General features: G+C 38.5%; 1 protein-coding gene across 1 annotated transcript in view; it reads left to right on the plus strand.

Moving 5' to 3' along the window:
- Positions 1–2,388: 2,388 nt before the first annotated feature.
- The window catches only part of mad1l1 (mitotic arrest deficient 1 like 1), a 69,193-nt gene continuing 55,333 nt past the window's right edge, over positions 2,389–16,248 (plus strand). Inside the window, exons 1-11 of the mRNA XM_023266781.3 lie at positions 2,389–2,543; positions 3,082–3,252; positions 3,343–3,483; positions 4,300–4,479; positions 4,570–4,694; positions 4,812–4,893; positions 5,855–5,985; positions 6,961–7,075; positions 8,022–8,083; positions 11,835–11,921; positions 12,784–12,928. Of these exons, the coding sequence (XP_023122549.1) occupies positions 3,109–3,252; positions 3,343–3,483; positions 4,300–4,479; positions 4,570–4,694; positions 4,812–4,893; positions 5,855–5,985; positions 6,961–7,075; positions 8,022–8,083; positions 11,835–11,921; positions 12,784–12,928 (1,212 nt within the window). The 5' untranslated portion in view covers positions 2,389–2,543; positions 3,082–3,108. The remainder of the gene's footprint in view (positions 2,544–3,081; positions 3,253–3,342; positions 3,484–4,299; positions 4,480–4,569; positions 4,695–4,811; positions 4,894–5,854; positions 5,986–6,960; positions 7,076–8,021; positions 8,084–11,834; positions 11,922–12,783; positions 12,929–16,248) is intronic.

Here is a 16,248-nt window from a genome sequence, read left to right on the forward strand (position 1 = left end):
GAACCAAATCTATATGTGCTCTTCATGCGTACACATTCTAGTAATGATGAGCCAGTCACAGCTTGCTACTTGTGTGAGGATAAATACTAGGCTTAGTGCCAGAGCAGACCTATTGTGTGTGTCCACTCCAGACTTCTTTCTCAGATCATACTATGTAAAATGAACACTGAAAAAGAGAGCAGTGCTGCTCTCTGTGGGACAAACTAGATAACTACATTTTTTAGCTGAGTAAATTTATACACATCTAAGTACATACAGGTCCTGGACTGAAAACAGAATAATTTATCACATTTTGAAATGTTTCTTAATATCTCTTTCTCTTATTCAACCCACCTTTAAAGGTGTCATAATGTTGTTGGGGATCTTTATCGATGTGATGACCAATCAGCCTTCCCATTCTTTCTGACTTTATCCCTCTGGGTGTAGATACATATTAAGCCCAAAAAATAACTTCTGATCCCCTCATGAAAAAGAATAAAAGCATTCAATCAAAGCTCTTTACTTGCATAAATATTGGTGACCAAGGGCAATGGCTCTGACCTCTCATGGTGCTACTCTGCTCTTGGGTGTTGAGTGTTAAGTTCAAAAGAATTTCTCTCTTTCTCTGCATCAAAAGTTGTTCTCAGGTATAGCAAAATAAATGAATGTCTACAGGCTTAGGGACTGAATTTCAGCACTAACCTCTGACATGGTGTATTCTACTTTTGTTTCTTATAAACTAAATTTAATAAGTTGAGTGAACTCTGAGTTGTTCATGCATTTAAGTAATCATTTTAACCACAGTGCCTTAAGAACTAAAGTAAATATCTGAAACTAAAAATTAGACTGTAAGCTCAATTAACTTGAAATGAGCAAAACTAATGTATTCGCATTGAGTCAACTAGGAAAGATGAGTTGATTTGACTACATTCCTTTGTGTTGTTTTACAGTGCAGAAATGATAAATGCTTCTTTAAAATATGTGCATTTACATATGTGCACAGCAGTGGTAGCAGACTAACATTTCCTAACCTGACTGTAAATGATATTCTGTGTTCCTCACATCTGATAGAGCAGCTGTTCCACACACCGTCAAGGTTTATTTATATGGTGACATTTTGAATATTAAAGCTTTTCTGGTTGAATCCTGAGCTATCAGTGCATTTTTTATTGAGATAAGCCTGACATTGTGCACAAAATGACAGTGTTTTTATTGTTGCATGACTAGAGTAATAGGAGGGAGCCTTTAAAGCAGCTTAAATAAACCTGACACCTGTCCAGTGTCTGACTGATGATTACACCTGTACTTTCTTCAGTCAGAAACACCACAACTTTTCATTGCAAGGACTATTCTGGGAAACAGCAGGAAAGATATTCCATGACATTATAAAGAAACTTATTTAGCTAAAAGAGGTGTAGAGGTTCTTTTTGTCCCAATAATATGTGTCTGCAGAGCCGGAGGCTGCACCGAGAGGGCCGCACACTTCCAGTCGCACATTTCGAGCATTTTACCACAGTAGATGATCACTGTAGTGCACAACTTACGGTTTAAATGCAGAACTTACAGTTTGAAATTATGATTTCACTCAAAATATTCTTAGAATTTAAAAGATTTTTTCAAGGAGTATTCCACTTCCATTTCGGCCCTGGTCAGTTTGTCTACAGAGCCGGAGGCTGTACTTTCAGGACCACATCGAGTATTCCACACAAAGTACTACTTCATAAACTACCTAAGATTTTAAAGGTTTAATTCACCCAAATAGCAAATATTACAATATCATGACTGGGTTGCTGAGACTTGTGTTAAGCAACATGAAATTTATGCGTCTTTACTCATTTCGGTTCAAGCCATGCTTTTATTCTGAAGGAGGTGTGCACTGATACACGGAAGTGAAGTATTCTTTGAGTGCCCGGAAATTGTTGGTTGCCGTTTGATGAAGTTCCTAATACAGATGCGGTGATTATACCTGTTCCATGAATACGCCTGGGCTTAATTCCTTAACTTGAATTTGGACAAATTGTGTAATTATCAGGTAAAATCATAATGTAATCGTCTTTAATGGCCTTTGTGGTGTCAAGATCTCAAACAGCACAATCTGAAAGGTTGGAAAGAGGCAGTACACACGGACAACTCTGGATGCAGATATATATTTATATTTTTTTCATACAATACCATTGAGTAAAAATAAAAGGTAAATACAAAAACACACAAAGGTAAATTATCTCTATGACTCCTTGACCTTTATAGATATAAATGTTTGTAACGTTATAAAACAAACAGCCCTCTCCGTGCAGCCCTCTTGGTGCAGCTTCCGGCTCTGCAGACATACTCTTCTCTTTTGTCCTGTCATTAGCCTCCAGTTTCACCCTCCGGTCCAGTTAGTGGCGGTAAAACAACTCCAAGCTGGTTTTAAAGGCAGTCAATTCTCGCGATACTACACGCATCTCATTTGAGCTAAACTGGAGGGATTTCTGCAGTAGTGCCGAGCTGCTAACACGCTAGCAGAGCAGAGATAACTTATCTGCGACTAGCCTGCTCCTCTTTACTGACAAGATAGCTCTGAGGTGAGGATGTGCGCTCCCAGTCGACTCTTTCGCGAACGCTTTTTAAAAGTTTTTATCTCTCTATCACGTTGAGAACAGCTGTAGAAACACTAGCAGTTTAAATTACCAAGTGATCAGCCTGTGGTGACACAACAGTTTAGCTAACTCATTTAAACTCTAAGACAGGAGCAAAAACGTAGCGACTAACGTCAAAGTTAGCTTTTGGTAAGCTGGTAGGTTAATTTGCATAACTTATCTTGGTAGTTGTGCTGGGGGGAACGAAGTTAATGTCACTTAGCTGTCTGTTATGCATGTAGTGAACCGCTAACGTAACTTATTTGCTTTTCATAACGTTAATGTGCTAAATCTGAGCTGGGCCAAGTTATTACACAGTTGTAGAGCTTTGAAACAGTGCACTTTTAGAGGTTTCCCACTGGTACTAACGGGTACCTGTCTGTCTAACTTAAATCTAGACTCATGACTGTATGCTTTCTGTTTGCATTGCCACACTGTAGTATAACTTCACTGACACTTGCTCACACTATGGATGCTTCATTAGTGCACGGCATCGCCAGTGACTCTCAAAATGGACTTGGAAGATGACACTACTGTGTTAACAACCTTGAAGTCCTTCAATTCCTTCATCAGCCGCTCTGAAAATCCACAGCGGCTGTCAGAGAACCCAGCAGGGAGTGGGAACCTGCAGAGTCAGTACAAACGCAGCATGGAGGTATGCAGAAACTGTCAGCATCCGCAGCTAGCTGAGTAGAAGCAGCATCAACATTTGGCCTATGCACTCACTTGCTTGTCCTCCTTTCAGCTTTTGGAAGCAGCAGAGAGAGTTCAGTCTAAGAATCGGTACCTGCAGTTGGACCAGGAAAAGAAACAGATGGAGCTGAGTCACAAGCGAGCTCGTTTTGAACTTGAGAAGGCAGCTTCTGACAGCGCACGAGACTTGGAGGTACAGGTCACATGTCTTTAAGCAATCATACGGTACAATGTAAGGTAATGACGAGGAGCTGTAGTTTTAAGGTACTACTAGGGATTCACGATTTTGTTAGTTTAATAGTTGTTTTTCCATCCACATAACCTGTCCTGTAGCAAATATATTTCCATACATCTGATGGTTTTCTCACTCATTTTGCTCTGAACATGTGGAGCCTGCATGTCAATAAACTATATGTCTTGTGAAAAAAGTTTAAGAAAAAAAAAACCCACATATGTTTCAGACTTCTCTTGTAGAGTACTCATAGTAAATGAGAACCTTGGGAGTTTTCTTTGATCGTCAAGCAGCAAAAAGTTGTGTTCCTCTGATTTTAGTATCTTAATGTGCACACCACAATGTTGATGTTGAAACAATATATTGTGCAACTGTATATTACTGCACACAGTTTATATTCAGGTCTAACTCACCTAGAGAATCCCACATGAACAAAGTTAATCCTGTGTATAGGAATTTTCGGTGGCCCCCAAGGAGATTTTAGCCAGCATCAAAGGAAAATCACCAGCGGCAAAATGATCACAACTGACAATATAACTAGAAATTTTTTACACATTTCTGTTGTATTTGTCAAATGGTCAGAAATGATCAGAAAATGTATAGATTTTGGTCAATTATGATGATGCAAACTCATTGTCTTACAGTATGCAGACCATTCATGCTTACTGTCAAGTGTAGTCAACATCAATCAGAGGCTGAAAAAAAAAAACCCCAAATGAACTAAACTTCAAGAGGAAACAAATAGTAATATCTGCTTTTCAACCGTACATGTTACAGCATGAGATAGACCGGAATCAGGAACTTCTAGGGCGAATAAAAAAGTTGGAGGAGAGAGAGACCGAAGCAACTAAGAATCTGTCAGAGCAGATGGAGGGAAATCGTGCTCTTCATAAGAACCTGGAGGGTCTGAACAAGAAACTGGAGGAGCGAGATACTAAACTGAATACAGCTAATCAGGTACACACACAGACTTTAGCATAGACTTCGTTTGCTACTCTGGTCATGTCTTTTAGCTTATGTTGGCTTACTTCTGTAATCTCTTCCCAGACCATCAGTTCTTTGAAGGATGAGATCAGAGAGCTGAAGCAGACGATTCAAAATCGAGACTCGTCAATTTCTACTCAAACCCTGGAAAACCAGGAGCTACAGGAACAGCTAGATTTACAACGCAGGTGAAGACACACAGCAACTACCACACACTTGCTATGTTTAATGCTAATGAATATTCAGCCGTACTACTTCAAATAAATGCTGACTGCACACTTCTGTCCGATTGGCATTATAATCAGGAAGTATCAGGAAGTCTCCCAACTTTGCCAAAGTCTCCAAGCTGCCCAGTCCTCTTGCTCGGAGCACATAATCAAGATTAAGGTATGTTGTGCTTACACACAGTTGACGCTACTTTTGGACACTGTTTGATCTCACGTCACAGTGTTTGTGCACGGTGGACCAATCTGTCTGCCATGAACACGATGATTATGTTGCAGCTTTGATGTGGCCACTAAAAGGTAGTTTTCAGTGCCCTAGACTCAAGGTAAGCACAGAGGACCAGCTGTCTGTCACAGCAAGAAGCTTCTGGGTTTGAATCTACTTTCTGTGTGGACTTTACATCTTTTCTCTGTAGGTATTGTGTAAACGTGGATGGTTATCTATATTTTTTGTGGCAACTTGTCTTGGGTAGGTTCCGCCTCTTGGCTAAAAATGGCCTCTTGTAACCCTCTGCAGGATAAAGTGTGTGATGGATGGATGAATGGACAGTTTAATAGACAGAATCAATGCTTGTAGGACTCCTTATTTCATTGTGGTTCTTTTAGATCCGTTATTACTGCTATCGACCCAATATCCTCTGCCTTCTATGTATTTACCACTCGAGGACTGTTCCTGATAAACTGATGTGTAAGATAGCAAGCAAAAGTAGGAACGTTTTTTTGCATGTTGCTCTCATTTCACATTGCTGATTATGAATTGGAAAAGCCAAATCAAGTAGAGGGGGAATTGTAGCAGCATCTGAGCAGCTAGCTATGACTACTTGGTTGAAAAATGACAGTGAGTGGTTGTGTGTTCCCATTTTTGCACTGAGTTGCATATAAAGCCCCTGTTCCAAAGATAATTCAGACAAGGTTTGGACTTGTGTAGTTTTTCATTTCAATATTTGGATATGATTTCTTTTTTGTTTAAACTGCTTTTCACCTCATTTTCAAATCGTACATTATTGGTTGGAATTTCTATGTGTAAAATGTGTTAAAAATCAAGAGCACTGAATGCTCTTGTAGTTTGCTGAATATAATCTTGGCAGTAATTTTGGCTGATTTCTCACTTTCTGTTTTGGCAGGAGTTGGAGAGGCGTCTTGCCCTCCAGGAGCAAGATATTGCCATTGTGAAGACCGTTAAGTCAGAGGTGGCCAAAGTTCCAGATCTGGAAAAGGAACTGAAGCGCCTCAGAGATGATAATGTATTTCTCAGGTCAAATACATTTTTTAATTTTTGGTGCATTTAAAGATAAGAAATTTCTCCTTACTCTCTGTGGTTGGGACCTTTCAATAGATATGCTGTATTTTTTAATGGCTATAACCTAGAGCAACGTCGTAGCTTAAAAAAAAGTAGAAAACTTTACAACTGACTTTGTTGGTATTGCCACTAGATTGTCAAAACAATGCAAAATATGTTCAGTTCAATTTTATGCATTCCACATAGTCGGGATCCTGTCAAGCCATAGTGTGCATACAAACACTGAAAGATAAGGTGGGAAGGAGTTGGCCCACATATTAACTTACAGACTAACTACTTGTCAGGTTAAGTGCAGAAATGCAACAGTTGGTGTGTTTGCACTTAAATGTTATCCATTGTTGGCAGTACTCTGTTTATGAAAACATCGATTTAATGCATCAAACTCTGCTTTCTGAAGATAATGGTTTAAGTATCCTGCTGAAGATACTGTAAGTTGCTGCTTGGTCATGACAATCCTTGAAGAATTGCCCATTATCAGGCAAATGTGCATGAAAAGAAACATAATGAGACGAGTTCTGTCATGTCAGAAAGTAAAATCTTCCATCAATGGTAACATCTATTGGCTGTTATCTGCTATATTTCAGTGCTGAATTTGCAGCTTTAGTAGTGGCGTGAATCATGTTTTCCTTCTTTTTCTTCTTTGCTTTCTCTGTCTGATTCAGTTTTAGAGAGAAACTGTGTTATCTGGAATTTAAGTGTAATCAGCTTACTGCAGTCAATGTTAATGTGTTATCCATATTAACACATCATTAACCCAATTATTCACAATATCTGTTCATTGCTTGTGCAAGAAGTCACTGTAACTGCATTTGAAAACAGTTTTGAAATTAACATTAGTTTATATGTGGCAAGGTATCAAAAGTATGCCATTACTACACCAGAAACTGAGTTTCATGTTAATTTTGTGCTTTTTGTCTTTGCTCTGTCCAGGGAGAGTAGAGAGAATTGCAGCCTGCTGAAAGAGGAGGTGGAGGGATTACGGAGGAAGCTGGAGAGGATGGAAAAAACCAAAGAAGAGTTGGTTAATATGGAACTGGAGAAGGAGGTAAACTGTGCGCAGTTGTGACTTGTGCCTTTTTCTGTACTTGCAAATTAATTTTCACATGCAAATAGCTTAAAGCTAGAGAACAGGACTTTTGCATATCAATGAAAATTTGTTAAATTTAAATTTCTACAGTTAAAGAAGAGTAACTGTAGTAATGGAGATAGAATTGGCTATTGCAGCTCAGAGAATAGCATATGGAACCTGTGGAAAACCCTAGGAAGCATGCAGGTAAAATTCCAGATGGAAAAGAAACTCGGTGTGCAGAGAAAGACTTATGATCTGAAAACGAAAGCAGTGGATGGCCAGGCATAAGTCATAAGCATGCGTCAACAGTGTTTGTGTAATTATACTGACTTGCAGAAGAGGGAGACAAAAGTTGTCGACAACTTGTTTGACAACTACAAACAAGGAATGGAGATATTAGAAGTGAATTTATAATTCATTAAAGCCTAACTAAAATATTGACAGGCAAAGTGATTGGACTATATATGCTGATATGTAGGCATACTGGCACAATGCATCTTAGCCTGCATCTTTATGTAGTTTGGCTTTGTTGTGACTTGGATCTTTTGTATTTTTATCGTTGCTTTTTTAAAATTTGCTTTTCTGTGAAGTTTAGCTTTCAGGATTTACTGTTTTCTTTTTCATTTTTTGTTCAACTGTAAAATATGATGCCTCGGTGTTTGACTTTTTCACGACATTTCAATACACAATTGTGAGCAATAATTGCTAAAATAGTAATATTAATAATAAATTACACTAAGACATAATAAAACTTTTTACACTGTTGAATATAGAACACTGTCTGGTATAGTATAATTGTTTTTTTGTTGTTTTCATCATCCTTATTGGGGACATATTAGTGTTTATTGGCCTCTGCACTTGGGATTTTGGCATAACTTCTCCATTAACTTGACATTCTGCCTATTATTTTATCAATACTTAGAGGCTGGCTGAGAAGCTCCAAGCCTGGGAAAACCTTGGGCAATCCACTGGACTCAACATAAGGTCAGAATATAGGGTGCTTCCTACATTTTTTTGCTCACATATTTAATGAAATATGAAGAGCTGCCACTAGGTGGAGCTGTGGTCACTCCAAATAAATGTGCCTCATCATTGTGGATTGATTCCACCAGTGTGTATAGTTGTCTGTTTGTTTTGTACACTCAGCACACACACGAAGGCGTGTGTGTGCTGAGTGTGTCTCAATGCATTCACTCAAAACTGGTAATGAGAGAATGATTGCATGTTTCCTTGTGAGCAATGGAGCACATCTGACAGATTATAAACATTGCAGACCTGTTCATTGCATGCATGCATGCTCACATGCACGCACGTACACTCACCATTTTCTTTGTGATTAACTGTGGCTGTGAAGTAAACAGAATGGTTAATGAACCACATGCACGCTGCATATCCACTTTGTTTTATACCGTGTGTGCGTATATGAGGGTATGTATAAAATTTGTTACCCATTGCCAGTGGGTGAAGAGAAAAAGGTAGATGCCAACACTTAATAAATTGCAAAAAAATTAGAAATCTTTCCTTGTGTGAGGCTTTGTTTTAGTGTTATGTAATGTGTTACGGGACCTGATACTTGTTAAGTTTGCAGGCATTAAAACACTTGGGAGCATCAGGAAGTGTAATACGAACCTCTCTTAGTATACACGGTAATTTAGTTGGGCTGTCCATCATTTTTCTGAAAATCTCCAACTCAGCTGTCATCCTCGATAAATTGACTTGAAATTTGAAAATCCGTTCCCAAAATTCAGGTGTTCAGACTTCCAAGTCATTGGCTGCCTGAGTGCAGTTGATTTAAAAAAATAAATAAATATGATGCACATACAGCTGCAAAAGGGCAGCCATACCAAGTGACGTTCATACTGATCAAAAGTGAAGCTTAATGCAGCTTTCAAATCTACATTTAGAAACTGCTTTAAGCTGTTTTTCCAGTTGACTAAATGTCCAAATTAATTGTCAGGTAGGTTAGGATGTTATTTTCCCAAAACAGTCCTGTGATGTAGAGGCAAATGGAAAGAAGTGTGTTTCATTGAGCAATTTGTTCACCTTTATTGCACTCAGTCCAACAGTGCTGTGTGAAAATGAGTATTGATGTGGATTTGTGCATTAGTGGGATATTGTGATTGCCTTGTAGGCTATTAAACAGTCATTATTTCATAATTTCACTGTGCTGAATCTCGTCAGGCATATAATTGTCAAAGTTTTTACGAGGAACTTTAAAAATCAGAGTAAATGAAACTGAATTTTGATTTATATTATACTTTCCTTGTAGTTAAAAGTGATATGCAAGTTTTAGAAGAAAGGGAAATTGATGACACTGCAATGACATAATGTAGAATTAATGCTGGCATCAAAACAAAGCTGCCTGTTTAGAGCGCTTCTTGTTCTGTCATTAAATATGAAATATCACATGAGGGCTGCAGAGTTGTGACACACACTTAGATGCATTTGTGTTAGTTTGTTTATTTTGTTGGCAACAATGTCATTTTTTATAACTGCAAGCTACTGATACTTTATATATTGTTTTACTTTAGTTTCCGTAATGTTACTTTTTCTGTTCCTAGGCATTTCAGGATGACTATTAGTGGTCTGAAAAGAATGTGTAGCGGAGCAGTTGTTAATGAGGAGTAAACACATCATCTTGTAGTTTAAGAGATTGGCTCCTGCAATGCAGGATTTGATTTTTTTTACCAGCCATTTTGCTGTTTTACCCAGAAAAAAAAAGTTTTGGACAGAAGAGAACCGTCCCAAACAGCAATCAGTGTTGCTGCCTGGTGAAGTAGACAAGCCTCAAAGCCACAGCTTGAATTTGCCAGCAGTTGGCTGGTTGCTACTAGTCATTTCCTTTCTCTCTGTTACATGGTTTGATAACATTGTGTCTGCTTATGTGTGTCCCCATTTGGTTGACAATTAAAAATTGACAGAAATGGAAAATGAAAATATTTTTTAAAATTAGGCTGTTTAAGGATGGGAAGATTTTTCAGAAATGGTTTTCCTTTTCAGTAACATTTTCACCAGATAAAGAGAGAATTGAGACAGTTTGCTGCATGTGTGTCTGTACTGTAGAAAAGTTCTGACTCATAGATGGTGTTTTTGAGCTGGTAGTTCACACGGAAATGCAAGTGTTTATGTGCTGGCTTGTGTATGTTATATGCATATCATGATGCTATTCCCCTCAAGTGTTAGTACTGATCTGTTACTTCTTAAAGTTCCTGGAGCACGTACTGAACTTGGTAAAACAGCTTTTTCTTTTGATGCTCCAAGCTCATGGAACATCCTCCAACACTCTCTAAAAAATCATGTTCTTCCTTCTCTTTCAGAGTTCAGAACTTTGATTTCCAACAATTGTGTTTCCCATTGCAACAGTTTTACCTGATTTTATTTTATCTACCTTATCGCTGATGAGATTATTGTTCACAGTGATTATTCTGTACTTGTTTTATTGTGCTGTAGTTTTAATGTGTCTATAATCTCGACAGCATTGGAAATAAGGCAAACCTCAATGTCCTTTCGAGAATATATAAAGGTTTGAATGAATGAATGAATGAAAAGTATGCCGATATACTTGATGCACTTCCCCATGGATTTAGACTTTTCTTTTTGTATCCTCTGTTCCTATGATTTCCAAGTTAAAACCATTTGTCTTGCATTATACAGAAGACAGTCAGAGATTTTCCTCAATTTGCTCTGATGCTAAATGATCATAAACTGCAGTCTGTTTACGTCTGTCTAGTTGTTGCTTTCTGAAACAATAAAGCAATAATAATTGTCAACATGTTTAGTAGTCCGTTACACATCAAAGTCATTTATCAAACAAGAATGCTAATGAGTGATAGGTGGTTAATCCTTCTGTGCTAAAAGCAATGTGGAATTACCTACTCGCATAATTAGTCCATCATATGATTCACAAACTCATATTTTAGTCATGAGATTATTTCCATACTTAAAAGTCTACCTAGCAAAATGGAAGTGGTTTCAAATCCACGCCACCCAACTTTCACATGGCATACTTCTGCTTTCCAACCTTGAAGTTAACCTCAACTGCTGACAGCCTTTTCCTTCCATATGCCTTAATTGGCAGCAGACTCAGTAGATTGCCTAATGTTTGAGTGCAACACCAGATCAGGTCTTATGCTGTCTCTGACATGTTTGATATTTATATTGGAAGAAAAGTGATGTTTGACTAAACTGTATATGTTGCAAGTTTATTGCCCTGAACATTTCATCTCATAATGTTATAGATCATTTTGTACATAATGTGATATAGGTGTGTATTTCAACCTGAAAGTGGTAGCTAAGGTTTTAGAGGGAAAATTCTCCTACCTTATACCCATTTCATGAGCGATAAAGAAATAATGGTAATCGTTTTTGCACAGATCCATACTTACAGGCATTTAGTGCCTCTGAAATATATGTGACCAACTGCTTTGTTATCTTACTGTTGTGTTTGTGTGTCGTAACCTGTCAGTCTCTCCCACGGAGTGAGTTTGTTTTGTAGAACGGTCACCTCTATTTAGCCTACTATCCTCCTCTCATCTCTCCCTCTGCTGCTCATGTCATTTTATTTCCTCAGCTCCCTACTGGCCAACAAACAAAAGAATATGGAAACACTGTCGTTTCCATCTATTCTGTCCTTTCTGCTTTCTCAGTCGTATTGATTTTTCGTTATGTGTGTCTGTGAGTGTCTGTGTGTGTGCACATGTGTATGCTAACTGTTGTGCGCTGTTTCTGTCTGTAGGAAACCAGAAGATCTGTCCAGGGAGGTGATTCAGATCCAGCAGAGAGAAATTGCTCTGAAAGAGCAGAACTACACACTCCACAGCCGGTAACACAAGCTTTCTCACAAAATCCTTTTCTCTCCCTTCAGACCTATTTCTCTCATTTTGTCTGCCTGCATGCCTCTCTCCCCCCATGTATCTATTAGAGCATATCTCTGAGAAGTCCTTAATTGTCACAAAGTTAATTAAACTGGTCCTGATTGTGATAGCACTCTTGACAGTAACCACTGGTGTGTGTGTGTGTGTGTGTGTGTGTGTGTGTGTGTGTGTGTGTGTGTGTGTGTGTGTGTGTGTGTGTGTGTGTGTGTGTGTGTGTGTGTGTGTGTGTGTGTGTGTGTGTGTGCGCGTGTGCGCGTGTGCGCGTGTGCGCGTGTGCGCGTGTGTGCGTGCCAGAGAGGGAATTCACTAATTAAACTTGTCCTGTTTAGACAGAGGTGATGTCTGTAGGGAGGGCTCCACGCATGCTCTGGTATATTCGTGCTGCAGCTCAGTCCAGCTAAGAAAGCTTTCATTAGCTAACGAGCGTTTCTCTTCTGCTCAGCGTATTGGGCTCATTATGAAATATTAGAAACAGCAGAATGGGAGAGTGGTGGGTGTGGGAGGGGATGGGCGAGGGGAGCTTGTGGTGTAATAATTGCCCCGTGGTATAATTATTGTCCTATTGATCAAACCTGGCAGAAATTCTCTGCTGCAAATAGTTTGTGGACACTTGTCTTGGAATTATTTGGGGTCAGTCAGGTAAGTTGTAGGGAGTATTATTCTAAATTGACTATGAATTGCTTTTCTCAGATTGTATGGAACTTCAGCACTAGTCAACTCATTCCCTCTCTCCCTGCCCTCTTGCACCACTGCTATTAACATGCATGCACACAATTGCTTCCCACCTATTCATTTATCCTGGTCTGTCAGAGTGAGGAGTGTGGAGTGCTCGCAGTCTGAGCTTCGGTCAGAGCTGACCCAGCAGCGCAGCAAGACTCTGGAGGAGCAGAAGAAGAGAGAGACACAGGATGCTCTCGTCCGTCGACTACAGAAGCGAGTGCTGTTGTTAACGAAGGTACCTGGTGATCAAAGCAACACATACACTCAAACACAGATACATCAGCAAGTATTCCTACCAGCACATCACTCTTCCACAGTCACCCAATGCCAGGCTTTTTCTTTGAACACTTTGTCAAATCACTAGAGACCCAAGGCCAGAACAGAATCTCTAATCTCGCCTTTGCCCTTCTCACATGCTAATTGGCCAATGGATGTCATGTGACTCTATCTGTTATGCTTTCCCCTGCTCTGCAGTTCTTGACTAGACCTCCCTGTGATATTGATTTCTCAGTATGTAATTCCCTTGGTCATCATGCTCAGTCTCTTAGTACACAAATCACACACACCCGTAAGTAGGCAGGGTTAAAGACATGCTTTAATTATGGTTTGGTTGAGAAATGCTTTTGGCAGTGTCTGCATTTATACTGTTATATATGTGTTAGGAAAATTTGCTTGTCATCCAGTCACAGTGTCTTTTAAAAAAATATCTCTTTCTGGTAGAGTTGAACACTGGGATTTTCAATATTTTAGCCGTTTATTCATGCAGGCATAGTTGCTTAACGCTTTGTTACCAAACAGCCAAATATTCATAAAGGTGAACTACCTTCACGACCCTAGTCGAAGTACTTTATTGCCTCTCACCCAACCATATCGCCAAGAGCCCAGCTTTATTTAGTAGGTTATTATTCTTTTTTATTTTATTTACTTTGTATTTTCCCAGGAAAACTAGAGCATACTATTAGATAAAATATGGCATGGCTTAAACCAGTGGTTCTCAAATTTTTTCTGTCGGGCCCCCCTTCAGAGGACAAAAAACTTTCGTGCCCCCCCAATAACTTCGTGCGTATATATATATGTATGTATGTATATATATATATATATATATGTATATATATATATATATATATATATATATATATATATATATATATATATATATATATATATATATATATACATATATATATATATATATATATATATATATGTATATATATATATATATATATATATATATATATATATATATATATATATATATATATATATATATATATGTATATATAAATAAACTGTGAAAACATGAATATGCAGGGCTGTGCTATTTTATCTGATTCCATTTTGTTGTTTTTCACAGTAAAGATCAGGGGTGTCAAACTCATTTTAGTCCAGGGACCACATAAACCCAATCTGATCTCCAGTGGGCCCCACCAGTAAAATCACAGCATAATAACCTATAAATAACCAAAACTCCAACTTTTCCCCTTTGTTTTAGTTAAAAAAAAAAGTACATTCTGAAAATGTTCACATTTAATGAACTATCTTTTTACAAAATATTATGAATCTGAAATTTCTTAAGGAAAACAAGTTCAATTTCAACAGTAGCCTATTATGCCTCAGTTCATCATTTACACATGCATTGTAACTGCCAGATAACAGTTTATCTACAAAAATACAAAACATTCAGTCACAGGTATCTGGAACTGAACAATCTAGTATTTTACTTCATGATCAGAACAACTTGTCAAGTTCTAGAAATTATTTTAAATTTAGTTTTACAAATTTACAATTTACAGTTAATGTTGTTGTGATTTTTATCATTTGTAAAGTCGTCCCACGGGCCGAAATGGACCGTCTGGTGAGCCGGTTTTGGCCCACAGGCCGTATGTTTGACATTGCTGGTAAAAAATAATCGGCGGAGATGAGCTGAGTATGTGACGTGATCGAGTACGCTGGTTTTCCGACTGCACATTAACGATGCGTTCTCCCGTTCTCAGGAGTCTGTACTTCGGAGTCTGAACGGCCAGTGCATATACCATAGATATATACAGAAGATCATTGTTATTAATATTTATTTTTATATCTATGGCATATACAGTCTATGGGCCGGCACAATTTCAGTATTGTTGTACGCGGCGAAAAACAGGCCGACGTTAAAACAATAATTCAGCTAATTAGTTCCGCGTTGAAGGACCTTTTCCTCCCAGTCGCCCGCGCCCCCCCTGACATGCCTCTGCGCCCCCCCAGGGGGGCGCGCCCCACTATTTGAGAAACACTGGCTTAAACCAACCAGTGTTTTTATTTTTTCTTAATAATATTTTAATAATATGCCTTCTAATTATGCCAGCTTTCATTGATGTTACTTTATGGCTAAAAGTAACCTTTCAGTACCATTTTTAAGAACTCAATTTGATGCAGGTACTTAATGTATAATGCAATTGCCAGAAAATGAGGAAAGTGTCCCTCTGTTAAAAAACATTGTGGTTAATGGTGCTTCTCTTGGGTGTTTGTCCTTCACTCTACAGAATGATGTACTCTATCTTCAGAGTTTGACTTTGCTCAGATTACTCTGCTTAAAGTTGAAAGTTTCCCGGAGCTCACAAACACACACACACACACACACACACACACACACACACACACACACACACACACACACACACACACACACACACACACACACACACACACACACACACATATAGTCTGAATTTGAGATGTTTACTTGCAAACATCATTTGTGGCATCACAACTAGTCAGGAACCCAGTCTGAGTTGAATAGGTGTTGAAGACAAATGATGTGTAAACTGCCACTGCACAAACACTGAGAATGGGCTTTGACAGATCTAGAAGACATCTGATATCCTGTACTTGTAATGGAAAGATGTTTGCGCGTTTATAGACTCCATATTTTTCAGTGACGAAGGACACACGTGTCATGTGCAGAATGTCTAAACAGGTAACCAATGATTTTTTAAAAAAAAAGCATCTGACACAAATTGTTATTCAGCGCAGAGTATTTTTATCATCAAACATGCCTGGAGGGATCTTAAATAATTCGATATCAGCCAGCTTTACTATGAAAATATACAACAAATCCTAACAGCTGGGAAACCGGAACCAGCAAACTATATTGTATTTGTGACTGACAAATTGCAGATTTTATTGTTGTGAATTAATTTTCTATCAGTCAACTACCCAGCTAATCAGTTAAGTGTTGGACCTCTAAAATATGCAGATCTTTGTCTACACCTGTGGGAATGACTGTATTCTGGTGCAGAAGGAACTTGCTCTGCTTCTGTTAGGCAATGGAAGATGGGAAGAAGAAAACAGATTTCATTTCTTGCACACATTGACTTCTTTCTCTCTTTCCAGTGGAATTAATCTCTCCGTCTTTGCCACAAGGCTGCGTCTCCTTTAAGCTACCGGTGGCCTGCTCACATATTTTTTTTCTCATATACTTTTGTGGGACAGACTCACTGACCCATTAGAGGCGCAGCCACCGCTTCATGCACTAGATAAAACAGCTGACACAAAAGCAATTTTTAAAAAAAT

This window comes from Amphiprion ocellaris, chromosome 4 (assembly GCF_022539595.1).
Source record: "Amphiprion ocellaris isolate individual 3 ecotype Okinawa chromosome 4, ASM2253959v1, whole genome shotgun sequence".
Classification (NCBI taxonomy): domain Eukaryota; kingdom Metazoa; phylum Chordata; class Actinopteri; family Pomacentridae; genus Amphiprion; species Amphiprion ocellaris.